Raw genomic sequence first — 17,310 nt, 5'->3', positions numbered from 1 at the left:
AACTTCGTTTGAATTTTGAATGTTTGTGAACTTTTGATTAATATTAAGTAATCGCAGCACCTATCATGCATAGAGCTTTGTTATATGTAACCTATGCATAATATTTCATGCCCGTTCAGTTGAAATATTCACTTAGTTGTCTCACGACGTTTTTGAAATAGTTGAAATAAATAACGGTCCATAACATTCAACATCATCCGTCTTCATTTGGATACTTTTAAAAGCAGTGAACCACTTACAAATTATTCTATGGAACGCAGCACACACACTATAATATTTACGTAACTTTTCTTGGCTTCTCCAATAGTTTTTTAACGCGAAAATAATCTTTAATTATCACCCAATCACACATTTTTTTTCTTCACTCAACAACGTAAACAGTTTTCTTCATGTGAGTATTGGAACTAGTCTATTTATCAGATTCATACAAAATTTTGACAGATTGTATCAGAAATATGGCGGAGGGTAACTCCCTATAACAAAATTTGTATTCTATTCCTAACTTCCATATTTCACCATTTTGTTATGTTTTACACTTTGGTTTCCACATTCGGTCTTACTCAAAGATTTTGATAGATTTGAAGATAAGATTTTGTTTTGTTAAAGTATCAGTCATAAGATTTTAGGAAATTACTTTCGACAGTATTTAGTTTATTACGTTGATTTGAAATGATCTTGTTGGAACATCACTTTCGGAAGATTATTCTGTACTTTTGACGCAGATATTCTCTTGGTCATGGTCAAGGATAATGTAAGAAAATATTAAAACGCGTAATGTTCTGTACCTGTGACACACTTGCTATGAGAATAAATATTTTATACCAAAGTATTGCAAAAACATTTCAGTAAAACTAACCAAAAATGTTTGTAAACAACTACTAATATGTTGAATCGTATGCAAGACTCCAAACCGATAAAAGAAATTTCTACTTTTTATTCATATCCGTATTGGGACCTTCGAAATGTAAAGTAAGAAATATAAAAGTGCGTCACAGTTAACATAGACCTGCTACGAATTGTCACTCCTAAAAGAAAAGAATACCTAGAATATTATGCGTTTTAATATTTCCCCACAGTATCCTTGACAGTGACTTAGAAAATATCTACGTCAAACAAGATTAAGAAAAATCTTTTGCATTAAGTAACATTTTAAATCTACGTCTAATAAAGTCTACAGATGCCCAATAAGCGCACTCATTCTAATATGGACACCTGTGGGTTACTGTCTTACTTGCTCTCGCAAGGACACGTTTTTCGCTCTGACAGACTGACAGACTAGTGATGAAATTTCGTTCTGGCATTGTATAGTTTATTGTTTATTTATTTTATTTATTCTGTTGAAATTTGAAGACTCACGAAATGACAAAAATTGATTTTTTCATAAATATTTATATCGTAACAATTAGGAGAGATGTAAATGCTCTAGAAAAAATTCCATAAAGTCAAAATACTGTCGAAAGTAATTTCCTGAAATTTTATGACTGATACTTTAACTAAAATACATCTCATTTCTCATCCTCCTTGAAATTTTAGGGTAGTCCAGCCACACAGGTCTGCCAGTAGTCGCTTTTAATTTTCAGTAGGTATAGAGGATTTACTCTAGAAGTTTCGTGACTTTTGAAGTGACCACCTGAAATTAGTCACTGGCTCTTCCTCTATAAGTATCATATTCAAATGCCGTATGAATATAAATTTGTAACTATAGTCTTATACGCAGATCAAAGTCATTGTATCAACTAACCAAACACTTTTCTCAGTGTAAATGAATAAATACCGTATATCTTATCTCATTCGATATAAATTCGAAATTTTCACGCAGGGATAGTTATGCAGTAAAAATTATTATCAATTATCTATTGTTCGTCTATTCTCCGACTACAAGATAATTGGGTTACATTGAAAACAATATTTTCTGTAATTTAACGACACTAAAATGTCACAGTCATGTGGAAGATGTTTTGTGCGTTAATTGGAATCGCATATTCATACAAACATTCTCAAATATGCTTAAGGTAACTGAGTTACTATATTACTGATTATTTTGGAATAATATACAGGGTGTTTCTATAGTCGACCGACTACGGTCTACCACAGAAATATTTCTATAAACGATTCATTTTGATAAGGGATTGAATGATTCCTGCAGCAGATGGAATTCTAGCTATCAGATCTTATTCAGATTCGATTGTTTCGTACACTAAGGACTTCATATAGCCCCATATAAAAAAATCAAAAGGATTTAAGCCAGATGATCTGAGAGGCCAACAATTGGGTCCACCCCGACCAATCCACTTTTCTCTAGAACGTCTGTTTAAGTAATTTCTTTCCGATGCCGCTTTAGCAAAATGAGCAAATGCCCTATCGTGTTGAAGAGGGAATATTGAATAATATTTTTGAAAGCCCATCTTTAAGTACTCGAACTGTAGGTCGAGCTTTAAGAGTAGACTATTCTATTGTACGGAAAGTTTTGAAAGAACAAGTGTTACATCCATACAAATTGTTAAGTGTTCAAGCATTAGAACCTAGAGATTTTCAGGTGTGTATGGAATTTTCAAACTGGTATTCACAAAAGTGTCTTGACAATCGAAATTTTCCAAAATATGTATACCGACGAGGCTAGATTTACTAAAGAAGGAATTTTCAACTCTAGAAATGGTCACGTTTGTGATGAAGGAAATCCGTGAAATGAGATTTCAGCATAAATATTCGGTTAATGTGTGGGTGGGTATGGTTGGAGATTGTTGGATTAATTGTTGGAGAATGGATCGTTAAATATTAGACAACAAATGTGGTATCTGTTTATTTTGCTGCAAGAAATTACTAAAACAGACGTCTTAGAGAAAAATAGATTGGTCGGGGTGGATTCAATTGTTGGCCTCCAAGCTCACCTGACATAAATCCTAGCGATTTTTTATGGGGTTATATGAAGTCTTTAGTGTACGAAACAATCATCGAATCTGAATAAGATCTAATAGCTAGAATTCCAGCTGAGTCTGAAATCATTCAATCCCATCCTGATTTATTCTCAAAGACACGTACAAAACGGTGTAATAAGTGTATTTTCATTGCGAATTTTCTTATTATTGTAATACATTTTTGTTTGAAATTGAGATTATGAATAATTTTTTTTTGTTTTGAACTACTTACGCTTAATTATTATTCGAAATGAATAATTAATTTGTAAATTACTACATTTTAGCTCCATAAAAGGTTATTAGTATTTTAACTAAAAACAATCAGGCAATTTGGAACAATTAAAAAAAGAATTTGCTCCAGTGACGCAAAAAATAGGGGGATAAAAGTGAAAACTAGCCCTGACAGCGCACTACTGGTTAAATGTTTCCAAAGTTTGTTTATGTCAAAGTATTACTTTATTAAGGAGCATATTGGTCACCAAATTTGAAAAAAAATATCGAAAGGCGTTCTTAATTAATGGAAAATATTTGATTTAAAATTTTGAACACCCTATATCTCAGTAACTAGGCCCCGTAAGGGTTCGTATTGCTATATCACAATGAATCATTTATTGAGATATCTCTGTGGTAGTCCGTTGTCGGGCGAATATAGAAAACCCAAAATACTAGAAATACAAAGAAAGTTTCATGACTTTGATCATTCTGGCACAATAATTGTAGATATTTTGTTAATAATTGGTTAATTATTTCCATAGCTCGGATATGAATTCTGACTGCATCTGTGATTAAATATTTTCGTATCCAAATTTCTATTACCAAAGCATTCCGAAGAGAAAGTAACTTTCCATATTATGACATAACTGCAATTGTACCATTTTAAAAGGCAAATATAATGCTGAGACGTATTTGTAATTTTATCTTCTAGTTCATTTTTATTTGATCTTCATAAAAAATTGACAGAAGAATGATACTCTCACATTTCTTCAGAAAACAACATTTGACGTGACATTATTTCATAAGAACTTGAGATTAACTCAAACTATAATATTGGGAAGTTCAACAATTACATTTTACATGGCTGCCTTGAGGTAAGCAATTAAATCTTTACGGTCACTCGCACTTTTTATACCTGGAAATAACATAGTTGTGCCTGGCATGAACTTCTTAGGATTTTCTAGGAACTGATCTATTTTTGCTTCTGACCATACGCCAATTTCTTTATTCGCTTTTGAAAATTTGAATCCTGGTTTTTGTCCCCCTTCTTTTCCAATTAAACCATGTAAATTTGGCCCATTCTTATGTTTTCCACCTTCTTCTAGGGTATGACACATTGCACATCTTTGTATAAACAGCTTTTTGCCATTTTCTACTGACATTTTAGTTCACAAAAAATTTTGAGGGATTGGATACCAAGAAGTTTGTTTACTGTTTATTAAACTAATTTTGGATAGACATGACAAATAATTTTTTGACAATAGTAATTGTCTTATAGACGTTTACAAATCATCCATGAGAAATTCCATTTTTAACATATTGGTTCAAGAAGATAAGTTGTTTTTAGGTGATAAATTTGCCAAATTGAAATATGTACATTTGTTTATAATTATAATAGAAATATAATAGAAAGAATTGAAAGTAGTTAGTGGTATTTTGTACTGCTTTTTTCAGATAGCATCAAGGAGTAAGCAAAGGCGCGGCGTGCGTTTACTGTTGACACATATCTTCCTAATGGTTGTTCAACGATCGCCACGTAATCTTTTCAGTATATTCTTCATTGTTTCTCGTTTCCATATTATTTCGTTTATTATTGGAGCACTATTGTTTTATATTCACTATCAATATCCAAAAGAACTTAATTGATCGATTTACCAGAAAAACTGGTTCTATTTAAGTAGCAGAACTCAATTTCCACTGTTTCACTACCTTCCAGGAGAAAGAATAATTCGAATGAATTTGTGATGATATTCGCTAACGCCAAATACTACTTTCTAGCTGGTAATATAGAAACTACACGCTGCGTTTTTGAACATAATGATATCTCTAAAACTTCATAATTGGAAGGCACCCCTCAGTACTCCATCCTTGTGTGGGTCTTGTCTTCCTCAACAATGCATTTCGTCAGTTTTTAATTGGCATAGCTCAGATATCATCTATGAAATTTTTCATTCATTTCATTTCATTCATTCATTTTGGCCTCGTTTTTCTCTTCGTGTTGTGCACACTAACATTCAGGACTTTTTTGAACATTTGGAAGTATACCATACGGTGAATGTCAAAACCATTGATTTCTTCGAGCTTTAATGGAACGAACAATGTCTTGGGTTGGTAGAATATCGCTTATCTCAGAATAAATATCGGATTGTCCATTCATCTTTCATGTTACATTTTCCTGATGACTTTTCTCTCCAATCTTCTTAATCTTTTTCTGGCATAATCGCTGCTATTTGATTCACGGAAATAAACACTTTTAGCACCACCTCACTCTCAATTGCGAACCATGAATCGGTTATTTCTAGTTGTAGTTACGGACGATATAGCACAAAATTTTTTGTATTACACGATGTGTGTCCAAGAAAATGAAATATGTTTCCTCCAATCTAACGACTGAGAAAATGTTGGACCTTCTGATGAGATGCAACAATATTTAAAACAATGAGTGGATTACACCTTTCCTCCTTGCAGTTGCGAGCCATAATAGTTTAAGATATCTATAAATGGATTGATCGTGATCGCATTCTACGGAGAAGATGTTATTCAATATTAGTCACTGAATAATATATATTTCAATACATTGGATGCACCGAAACGAAAGTATTAGTAATTTTTCCAATGATTACTCGCAACTTATTCTCTAATTTTCTCAGAAACTGAAAGTTCTCGCTTGGGGATTCTATTTTCGCATTATTCCAAGAGAAAACTTATCAGTAACCTAATAATATTCTGTCTGCTAGTCACTGGAGCGAATGATAAAAGGTCTTTTACTGTAGAAGAGCAAATATAAAAGAAAAATGGGTTGGAAGGGCGTTTGATGGGAAATATACTACCCAAATAAACAGTATGTCAATTTCATGATATTACTTAAATAGAATTTGTGACAAGGTGTATTTGGAATATAAAACTTGTTGATAAAATCATGCTGGGGTATAGAAAGTGATATATATATATACTATTTACGTAATTTGTTCAGCCATTCAATTTAGAGAGAGAGAAAGAATTGCTTTATTGTCAAAAAATTGGTACAATTTATAGACAAAAGCTTGTAAAAACTAAAAAACAAACATAAAAATAACTAAATAAAGAAAGCAACACAATGAAATTTCAATATACAGAAGAAAACCACAATGAGTAACAAAATTATAGGTAAAAGTATTAGGTAATAATTAGTGTATAAGTCCATAGCAAAATTAAAACAGTATGCAGCATATCCGGAATTAAATATTATTATAAGAATAAAAATCATTTACAGAGAAGGAGGCACTTTCCAGTAAATATGCTTTGAAATTATTGCGAAATGATTTCAACTGGCAAGTGATTGTGTATTATTTTGCATTGTAAAATATTGAGCCCTTAACTAATTCTGAACGCGAAGGTAGGTAAAGGTCGTGCTTCGCGTTCCTAAGTGGATAGCCTCGGAACGACCTTTCTGAAATTGGAGAAACGTACTTACGAATTAGGCAAACGGATTCAAACATGAATAAGGAAGGAAGAGTAAGAATTTCTAATCTTTTAAAGAAGTCCCTACAGTGAGCCCTGTTGTTAAGTCCGAGTAAATATCTAACAGCTCTCTTGTGTAATTTGAAGATTCGCTCAAATTGAGTTGCACCACACGTACCCCAGAAAGTAAGGGCATATGGAAGATGTGACTCAATAAGGGCATAATAAACTGTTGAGGAGGTTAATAAGCTTAATTCTTTGGAAACGGATCTCAGCCCAAAGCAGAAGGAACTTAATTTCTTAGACAAATCGGCAATATGTAATCCCATTTCAAGGAATTTTACAACAAGGTTATAATAGAAATCTCAAACTGGAACAATTAATAATATGAATAATTACAGAAAAACGTAGACATTCGTTGAATTTGCACAACTCTTGGATGGAGACAACGAAGATTCAAACTTTCATGTAACAGGTCGATTGTAAATTTATAACATGCGTTATGTGTTTTGAAGACAACGACTGAGATCAATTTTATTGACAGAAACATTTAATTCCACCCTACTCACCTTAAAATGAAATAAACACTTTTGTCTAGACTTAAAACTACCTACATCTTTGGAAATGGTACAAAATCTACAAAGTAGTCATCAGTTTCAGGAGAACAAATGGTTGAGCGAATCTGAAAATTATTCGCGAAAACTATTCATTTCCTATGTAACACGAATAATACTGATACACCATTATTTTATAGAGCTGAATAATAGACTAAATGATCTAAGTAATCCATTTTTGTATGCCGATTATTATCTAAAACACAGTTAACTTTATCACTTGTTTACTATTATAAGAAAATATCAAAAATATTCGTAATATACTGAAGTGAGACACAATATCCAATCTGGCCTCAATAATCTTCAGCGTTCATGATAGGCAAATTTTTTAATCTGTGCTGAAATCAACTCAACTATAGCAAACTTGAATCAGTGTTATTTGCAATTTTATATAAATATATTTGGGTCATATCTTGTGATGTAAACCAGGTGTTGAAGATTCATGAGTCGACTATATTTTGTAACAGTTATTTTAATTTCCGTATCACTTATAATGATACACATACCTTCGATTCGAAGGAACTAAATGAAAATGATATTTCTCGTACCAAAACATATATATATATATATATATATATATATATATATATATATATATAGGACAAACTAAATGATTGATTTTATGATGACTATAACTACGAATAATGAAAAATAAATTTTAGGAGAATAACGAATAACACATTTGTAACAAACATTTTAGTTTACCTAATAAAAAAATAGATGAAGATCGTTAAATTCATGAAATAGTAACAAGTCTATGGGAACAGACTGATAATTCCTCTCTTGACTAATTTCGCTTAAATTGATCCTAATTGTTAACAAATCATTCAAGTTAATTAATTTTTTTTATATTGGTACACTCAACAATTGGCAATCCATATGTTGAGCTTGAAGATAGTGTGTGAATTTGAGATTTTCTGATATAGCACATATATTTACAACAATTTCTAACGGAAGCTTTCAATTCAATTTGATATCCACTTGACTGAAAGTATAGAAAAAGATTTGTTACTAAGAAGTCAGTCCATCAGTTTATTGAAACATTTGTAACAACAATTTTCATATCATGTTTCAACACTCAACAAAGTTCAATACGAAGCAACCAATCATGATTCTAATGAAACTAGTGTTCCATATGGCAAATGTCAAAGTTGTTTTTTTGACTCAATCAAATGCGGTTATAGCTGAATTGAGAACTTGTGACCACAAGTAGCAAAATTTTTTTTTTGGAAGGGAAGACCGTTTTTCATAAAGTAACTATAGTTGACTGACTATCACAATTATCACCGTATACTTTTATTATTTCATAGAATAATAGTTATGAAATTTTGAATTCAAGTGTGGTACACTGCGATAGAATTAAAAATAGAGGTTAGTTCCTACAACAAAACAAGCAAACTTCAACGCAAAGTTTTATTATTCAAAGTTTCAAAATAGTTTGTGTGCATAAAACATAAGTTAACTACTCCAAAATGAGTAGTTATCTTGTGAATTTAGAGGCAGGCATCCTGGAAGTTGCGATTAGATTCCCATAGATAGACCTTAGAACAATATACTCTAGTTCAGTTTTAGTAATTCAGACTCAAATAAAAATTATTTATTTTTTATTATTAACCAAAACTAAACATACCGAAAGTATATAGAACTGTTATAAAAACTCGGAATACTTTCCTAAAATTGAGAGCCTCTACTCAAGAGTGGAAACCTCCTAGAAAAGTTCCTTTTGTTGCCAACTTTGAATGCTGTAGGATATCAAGGAAAACTGTGCAACCTGCCTAAAAAATTCGCTAGGTATGCTACAACGAAATGTTTATATCTAAATTTAACTAATCTCTTATATCTATAGTAGATACATGCTCCACATGTAATTAATCGGTGAATAGAAGCTACTACAGAAGCAATGACACCAAAAATGCACGTACAAGGAATATTGTGTTATTTCCTTCAATATGTAGTAGAAGACGTAATTGCAATCAACCCACTAAGAAATGTACTATAAACAACATATTTCATTATGTAGAAAAAGCATTCATGTGTTAATCAGCTGAATTTTGAAGAAGGTGGTTTTTGGAAATTACATTTTACTTACTTAATTAAGGAACTTGGCAACTACAGGGAGGAAAAGCTTAGTTTTTGGCTGGACAAAAGAAAAATCATTTCATGATCGCCATTTATATCACTGTGTTGAACAATAGTATTGATGAAACTTCTCAAAAATTTCACATAAAAGTAAACACTTTCCTTAGTTTCGAAAGGGAATACTTTGCTACAAATTATAAAACTATCGCCTTAAAAAAATTAAAAAAACTCATCGGCGATGTAGTTTTTTAGTATTTTGGAAAGCAAAGAGTGGGTATTGGAAAAATGTTTTCATATGTCTAAAGGAAAGTTCAAAGGAAAATTCAAGAAAAAATGGGTACCGCATGTCAAGCTTTTGCTATAAAAAACAATGCTCAAAAATTTGGACCTACTACGTTTTAACTTAAAAGCCTGTTGGCATTTACAAATCTTTTCTAATAAGGTTGTTATCATAAGAAATGAAAACGTTCATTACAACATTATTTTTTACCTCTACTAAAATTTGGCACTCGCATTATATAAATGCACGCTTCCCATATATATAACAAAAACAAAGTGAAGATATATAATCAACATTAGATTTCGTGACGAAAATGATGGAGTTTCAAAACAATATGTTTAATGATGATAAATCATCTTATTGTTAGTGAAAATAGAAAGATCAACATCCATTCATCAATCGAAGGATGATGCAATTGAATGAAAAATCGTAAAACTTTTCTCAAAGTACAAATATGGAACAGATGAGTGGAAATATAATTTATAGATATTTATAGAATCGTAATTGTATGGATGAATATCCACCTCTACACTATACGGTTATACCATGTTTATTTTGTCGGGCACTAAAAAGTTGTTGAACTAATTTTTATAGTCGTTAATTATTATGAAACAATCCGCCCGGCTCTTTGAAAATTCAATGAGATAGGCACTTTGCCAGGTGCTCTTTGTCTTAAATTAATTGGCTTCAGTAGCGTATCAATCTATTTAAACCTTATTTATGTATAATACTCTCTAGGGAATTATTCGCACCAGTTCGTGTGTTACGACAGTAAAATAGTAATTTCGTTATTGATGCTAATGTAATTTGTCTCAACTCACAGGTAAAAGATGAGGATAGAAGAATACTTCAGAATATTTAACTGTAGTTCTGCAAAGGAAAATAATATGGTAACACGGGAGTAATTTAACTGTTTACGTATCATTTTCTATTGTAGATTCTCCAAATCAACTCGTTTTCTCACCACTACTTAGTGATAACCAGCAGTTGTAAAAGCTGTTGATTATTCATCTTGTTTAGATTTTGTTACTTTGTTTCAACCATCCAAGTAATATTTTAGTTAGTGTACGCACTAGAAAAGTAAATTTTTATCGAAATATACCGAATGAAACCTCCTCGGACTATTATCTTTGAATCTCACTTTCACATCAGATGCTTGTACAGATTCCATTGAAATGCCTAAAAATTCCCAGAAGAAATCGAACCGTGTTAAGATTTTTTCACATTGATGGAGATATTTAAACCAATTTCACATAATCTCTTTTCATCGGTAACAGATAATAAGAAAAAACTGTGAAATTTTTAAAATGACATTCTCAATAGAAGCAATTACAAATATGTGAGTAATGAAAGAAAAAGTTTAGTATTCTTATTATCATATTCATAACATTGAAAATGAGAAATGCTAGAAAAAGTGCTCATTAGGTTTTTATAAAACTACTTTCAAGTCACTACGACTTTAAAACGAATACAGTTAGCGCTATGCGGTCGCCAAGGTTATATATTTAATTTATGAGACTATAAAAATTCTAGAATTATGTAAAAATTATTGAAAATATGAACTTTTACATTGTATTTTGAATAAAATATAATCGTTGGTAATAGCTTACATACAAATTGTCGATTATCTCTCTCTATAACATACAATATATATTAAGTGACAAATGTGAAAACCTCTATAAGTAGCCTCAAAACTATATATTGTACAAACAATATTCAGTCTTACCTATTTATATCTGATATTGATGTGTTTCTCTTAAAATATGAATAAAAAATGTATTGCTAGGTTGCGGATTGACTAACAAAGTGAGAAAAAGGAGGTAATAATGAAACTGATCATTGTATGGTATGAGATTAACATTAAGTTCAGAACTAGTACCAAGAAGATCAAAAAATATTGAAATAGGTATATGACAACAATATAGTAACTTTGAAGAATGTTTACTTATAGTATTATTGATTTAAAAGTGGAAATGAGGCGACCAATGTATCCGTCAGATAAAGATCATTATAATACGCTTTACCACAAGTTGCTTATGATCCGCAAGGTTTTGGCTGTATGGTGATCAAATGTTGTATTATCTAACTGCTGACGCTTGTCTCTAATAGAAAAGGAATAAAAAGAAGAAGCTTCAGCACATGATAGTCACGGCAGAACAGTTGGAAGTTATTAAGAAGCCTGGAATACGTGCATTTCTAGTACTAGTACTATTATGCACTACATAGTACTACTATGATGGAAATAACTTCAAGGGGTAGTCGCATCTCCCACTTAGTAGTATATCTTGTTCTGTGATCTAGTTCAAAGAGGACTTAACTATACAAAAATGTGGTGTCGATCGGTAGGGTTGAAACGTCCACTCGAATAAGACCTATTCGAGTGGACCTATTCGAATTTCCTTTACTAGGAAGAAAAACTCAATCTCAATTCCATCAAGCTAGACGGGCAAATCATTTAGTAAGATACAGAGGTAAAATATCTAGCACTCACACTAGATAGTAAACTTCTCTGGAACAAACACGAAAAGGAGATAATCACTAAAGCTACAAAAGCCTTGATGGTGTGCAGAAACTTCGCAAGAGGGAAATGGGGTTGTTACGGTGGAAAAACTTGTGTATTACAACAGATGGAGGCAAAAACATGAGTGGGAAATATAAAGGAGTGGTCGCTCTTGTGTCAACGGCTGTAGAAAATGACGGTGGTCCAAAACCATAGTACATTGTATCATTCATCGACAGTCTTTGTGCGGAAAATGTTTGCATATGTCTGAAATTCTGAAACCAGTCATATCAACTGTTAATTTTATCAGATCTTTTGGGCTTAATCACCGACAATTTATTGAAGAGATTGGAGAAAATGACTTAAATTATCATACTACCGTAGGTTGGCTTAGTTGTGGGAAAGTCCTTCAGCGCTTTTTTGAACTTCGAGCAGTGATCGAAATTTTTCTGAATGAAAAGCATCGCCCTCTTACTGAATTACAAAACAACGCATGGCTGTGAAAGTTAGCATTCTATGTTGATTTGACAAAACATTTGAACGAACTGAATTGAGATTGCAAGGAAAAAAACACAGCATCTTCTTGATTTATACACTAATATCAAACTATTCCGGAAGAAATTGATACTTTTTTAATTACGAAATAAATGTTTTTCACATTTTAAAAAATGTGAAATATTCAGCCACACTACTGAGACTGATTATTTTCAGTGGAAAATCTCAATTACATAAATCTCATTAGTATTTGTTAGTTATTATATACTGAAGTTAAATTTTCTGCATATTACACATGTCTACTCGTCTGTGTTTCTTTATCCAACTTATCACAAAAACAATAACAATAAGACTACAACAATGTTATGAGTAGTTAGCCCATGACCATATCAATATAGATGTCATATTAATAATTATTCAACATAAAATTAGAATACTTCAGTAAACTAAATTTAATTTGCTATAAAAAATATGTTCTCTAACAAGAGTTTTCAAGTATGTTAGCTCTCCGCGGGCCGAACAAAACTGTTCGCGGGCCGGATGTGGCCCTCGGGCCCTAGTTTGGAGACCCCTGCTCTAGAGGCAAAAGCAAGCATGATGAAACTTCCCTAATTTATGAGCTCCATTGTTCAATCCTTTTTATTTTTTACACAATTTTTGCGAAAAAATAGTATTGATACGTTGGTATACGAGATATTTATTTTATAAACGAAATTAATTAGGTTGAGCAAAGAGGAAACATCAGGAACATTTATTTCTGGAAAATCTATTCTTCTAGTGCTCTATTGATATATATCGATGTAATCAATAATTATTGGTGATTAAAATCCGATTTTCGTCGACTATTGGCTCTAAACTTTTAAATGCCTCCTATATTATAAACTTACATGTCATAAAAACATTTCAATTTAATGTATATGAATTATGATAAAAAATTCTATTTTATATACATACGTATATGGTAAAAAATTATCAATACCTACATTAATTCAGAAACCCTAACCTCCACAAAACATACAATTTCCACATTCCACAGAATTTTGGGAAATGGAGTCCACATCCCATAAATACCAGTACCTATATATTATTTATGTTTTTATTTTTTAACATGCCCAACTTCAAAGTTGGGCTTCAAAAAAATTTTTATAGACTCATTTGAGATGCTCCTTCCCACGGAAATCTTTAGTAAAAGGCGAAAGATTTATTCGCTCTGAGAAGAAGCCAGAGTAATTTGGATTGACATCTATGCTGTACTTTATATATATTCCAACTTGACCACGAGAACGGCGTAAGGTCCGCCACCTATCAGCGAGAGTCCCAACGAGTTAATGTAACGAAAACTGTAAATGTAACTAGTTTTCAACATTTCACTTAGTTCACACTTAGTTCTCACATTTCACATAGTCTGTAACCACGGACATGCCTCAGGATGATAAATTTGATGAAAAATTTAACTCACTTCTAAGCTGTAGACGTGAGGGAGATCTAAACACCATACAAGATATGAACAGAAATATTATATGGACGGATCTGAAGCAGCAGAGAGAATTGGAATAGGAGAGTATGGGCTCAGAACCAAACTCTGAAAGCTTGGGCAATACACCAAGCATTTTTTAAGCAGAAATTTTTGCAATTGAAAAATCTTTCCAAATCAACCTATCACAAACTGGAGATCCTCATTCTGTCCGATAGCCAAGCAGCCATTAAAGCTTTGAGCTCCAACATAATAAAATCCACATACGTTTGGGATGGCCTAGAAAACTTGAGCAAACTGGGAAATGTCTGGCAGAATTTCTAAAAAGAGTGAGATTAACAGGTTCCCCAGTATCGCAGCATAATAGATCCTTTGAGCTGCAGTGTATATGATATCTCAAAATCTAGATACTTATAATATTTAGTATTAGAACGGTTTAAACAATTATCAAATATCTGTCATAACTGATCTGTATTTTTGCAAACCCTGCTTCTCTTTATCTTCTCAAATTGAATATTACTCAGTGATAGTGAAATTTTGGAGTCAATTATTTTTCATTAGATTATTGAAGATGGCATGTTACACATACTTATATTAAGAAGTCCTGTCACAATAAGATAAACGAGTCCTAATGAGTATTAAGATTTTTTTCTGCTTCACGCAATATTTAATTCAAATGTTTTAACATGATCTGGAAAAATATGATATTCATGTACAAAATCAATTATTTGAAGTGAATACACTGAATTTAAAAAGCTGATAGGTGCATATTTAGAGCACTTAATTCATCATTTGTAAACTAATCTGAGATGCATTATTTTCACTTCACAGTTGACAAACTTTCAGATTAAGGACAAAATTTGTAAAGAATTCAAATGAAAAATAAATATAAACAGAAATAGTGAACTATTTCCACGCCTCTGATCAATTTAGTTGACGAAGAAGTCGGTCACTTAATTGATCAAGAATGAGATCAATTAATCGTAAAGTTCGCTAGTGAGTGCTGCATAGCTCGCTTTTTCATCACAATATTATCATCAATATAAAAACTGCCAACGGTCAAATAAACTGGCAATCATTTCACAACGTTAATCTCTCTCTTTTTTTGCCAATGCAATCGGACCGGAACATACAAGGAGAATTCATTTGTAATTTCCATATCTTGTCTCATCGTCAACTTTTTTATTTATATCAGAAATGTTTCCCTATTTCAGGATTAACACAGGTATAAATTAGGAAAAGTCTAGTTTTGAATGAATCTTGGGCATTCCTCTTCATATTTTCGATTTCTATTAACTCATCTCATAAAATAATCTGGTCGACTCTTGAAACTAGTTTTTAGATTCGAATAGTTTTGGATTTATATAGAATTTATAGAAGGCTCGATGAATTATATATTTATACTATATTTTTCTCATATTTTTTAACGTAATCTTTTCATAAATGCAGTGGTATCACTGTCTTAGACAACCCGAAAAATGTGTTTATACAATAACAAACTTATTCTTAAATTTACTTATATTAATCTACTTTTTATTTTTGAGAATTGGTTTTGCATATAAATAAGCATCATATTTTTTAAATAATCAAATATTTACTAGAATCTTTTAGAACGTCAACAAATAATGCATTGTTATAGAGAGATTAAACAATGGGAGCGTGTGAATAACAAGGATATTAAAAATGAAAAATTGGAGAAAAATATGCAGTACATAAATATAACTTTATTTTGATTATTATTCGAAATGATTGTAATAGTTTCATTTTTCATACTCCGCTATTCATATGTCATTGGCATTATTATGATAGTTAGCCAAAAATCAGAGAAATCAGCATTTGGAAAGAGTTAAGAGTCTTATTCGTTATATGATTGTTCTAAAAAGCGTTATTTGAATAAAATAGATGTTTTTATCGGAACAATTGTTTACTAAAAATTGAACTAGTTTTATGAAGTTTTTAAACGCCAATATAAGATTTTGAAACAAGCATTAAGACTGATTATTCTCTATCTTTTGGTGTTAGTTGTTATTAACAATCCATTTTCAGTTAAAATTCAACACAAACCGAATCGAAGAATAAACTATCTACTTAGAATCAATATTTACGCTCGGATGTTTCTGAATTCTTGCGATAAAATTCAAGAGGTGATTGTTTATATGAAATTAATATGGGTCTTTCTTATAACAAATTTTTTTCAACCCAAGATATCACTTTTAAAAGGTGGTGACTTAAACTCTGTTTTTATTTTTTTTTTCTTTAATTTTCGTGCACTCGAAAAGGACTAACTACGGATATTTTTCCAAAATTTTTGTTATATTATACGGGGGTGAAATTATGATCCTTATTTTATTTGAAAATATTTTTCATCAGAGGAAAAAAACATAAACACTATAATTTATATATTTTTTTGTTATGTTTTTTTGAAAATTTAGTGAAAACAGTAAAATATAATAAGATTAATAATAAATGCTGGAAATATAAAAATATTGTGGTTAGGTTAGTACTAAACTTACGAAATTTCAAGTTTCTTGGTTCACTAAAATTTTAGAAAAAAACTCAATGCTAGTCAATACCTTTTAATGATGATATCTCGGAAAGAGGTGGATCAAGGAAATTTTGGGAAAGATTCATCTTAATTTCATACGAGCAATTGCATCCTGAATTTTGTAGCATGAATGTAGAAGTACCCTGTATTTCTAATCGAAAATTAGATTGAATTGACCATATTTTACATAAATTATAAATTGCTTAGATCTACAACTATGGTAGAAGAGGTTGCTTATATGTAATTATTTCTATTATAAAATTAAAACCAAATTATTCCTATATTTAAATTTTGAAAATAATAAACTCTTGATTTTTTATGTCGTTCCTTTTGGTCTATTGCATTGCTACTTTCTAGTTATGCTCTTCTTTTACTTTTGCGATACTTTAAAACCGACTCTTACAGCCCAAACTTCAACTCTTAAATGTAACTTTTCATTTACATTTTTTCTCTCATAAAATCTTCCCAGATTGTTCTCTATAACTCTTCTAAGCAACTTCTTCTTCTTTATATTTTATAAATAAAATTTCAACCACTATCCTCAAAATGTCTTTTCATATATACTCATATGAACTCTCGATTTATAAATTCTTATCAACTGGAAAATTTAATCTTTTAAGTAAATCTCATAATTACAACATAGTTCTTCCAAACTTCCTTTATTCGTATTATCTACTTAAATATATTTCTATCTGACGGTGCTAGCTCCGGACTAAATGATCAGCTTTCTACTACCTTAACATTGATAGCTCGA

General features: G+C 31.2%; 2 protein-coding genes and 1 non-coding gene across 5 annotated transcripts in view; all 3 read right to left on the bottom strand.

The window, feature by feature from the left end:
- LOC130901933 (class A basic helix-loop-helix protein 15-like) overlaps positions 1 to 17,310 on the bottom strand; it is a 163,192-nt gene that overhangs the window by 126,840 nt on the left and 19,042 nt on the right. The window lies entirely within an intron of this gene.
- On the bottom strand, positions 3,986 to 4,291 carry LOC130902410 (cytochrome c-like). Its single transcript, XM_057814545.1, has one exon. It carries the CDS (start codon positions 4,289 to 4,291, stop codon positions 3,986 to 3,988), a length of 306 nt encoding a protein of 101 aa, XP_057670528.1.
- LOC130902820 (U5 spliceosomal RNA) lies at positions 13,647 to 13,767 on the bottom strand. Its single transcript, XR_009060476.1, has one exon. It is a non-coding gene; the product is annotated as a U5 spliceosomal RNA (small nuclear RNA).

This window comes from Diorhabda carinulata, chromosome X, assembly GCF_026250575.1.
Source record: "Diorhabda carinulata isolate Delta chromosome X, icDioCari1.1, whole genome shotgun sequence".
In the NCBI taxonomy this organism is placed as follows: Eukaryota; Metazoa; Arthropoda; class Insecta; order Coleoptera; family Chrysomelidae; genus Diorhabda; species Diorhabda carinulata.
This window is presented reverse-complemented; position numbering and strand designations above follow the sequence as displayed.

What these genes read in the sequence shown, in the direction of transcription:
- LOC130902410 (XM_057814545.1), bottom strand. Translation starts at nt 4,291, where the DNA reads ATGTCAGTAGAAAATGGCAAAAAGCTGTTTATACAAAGATGTGCAATG.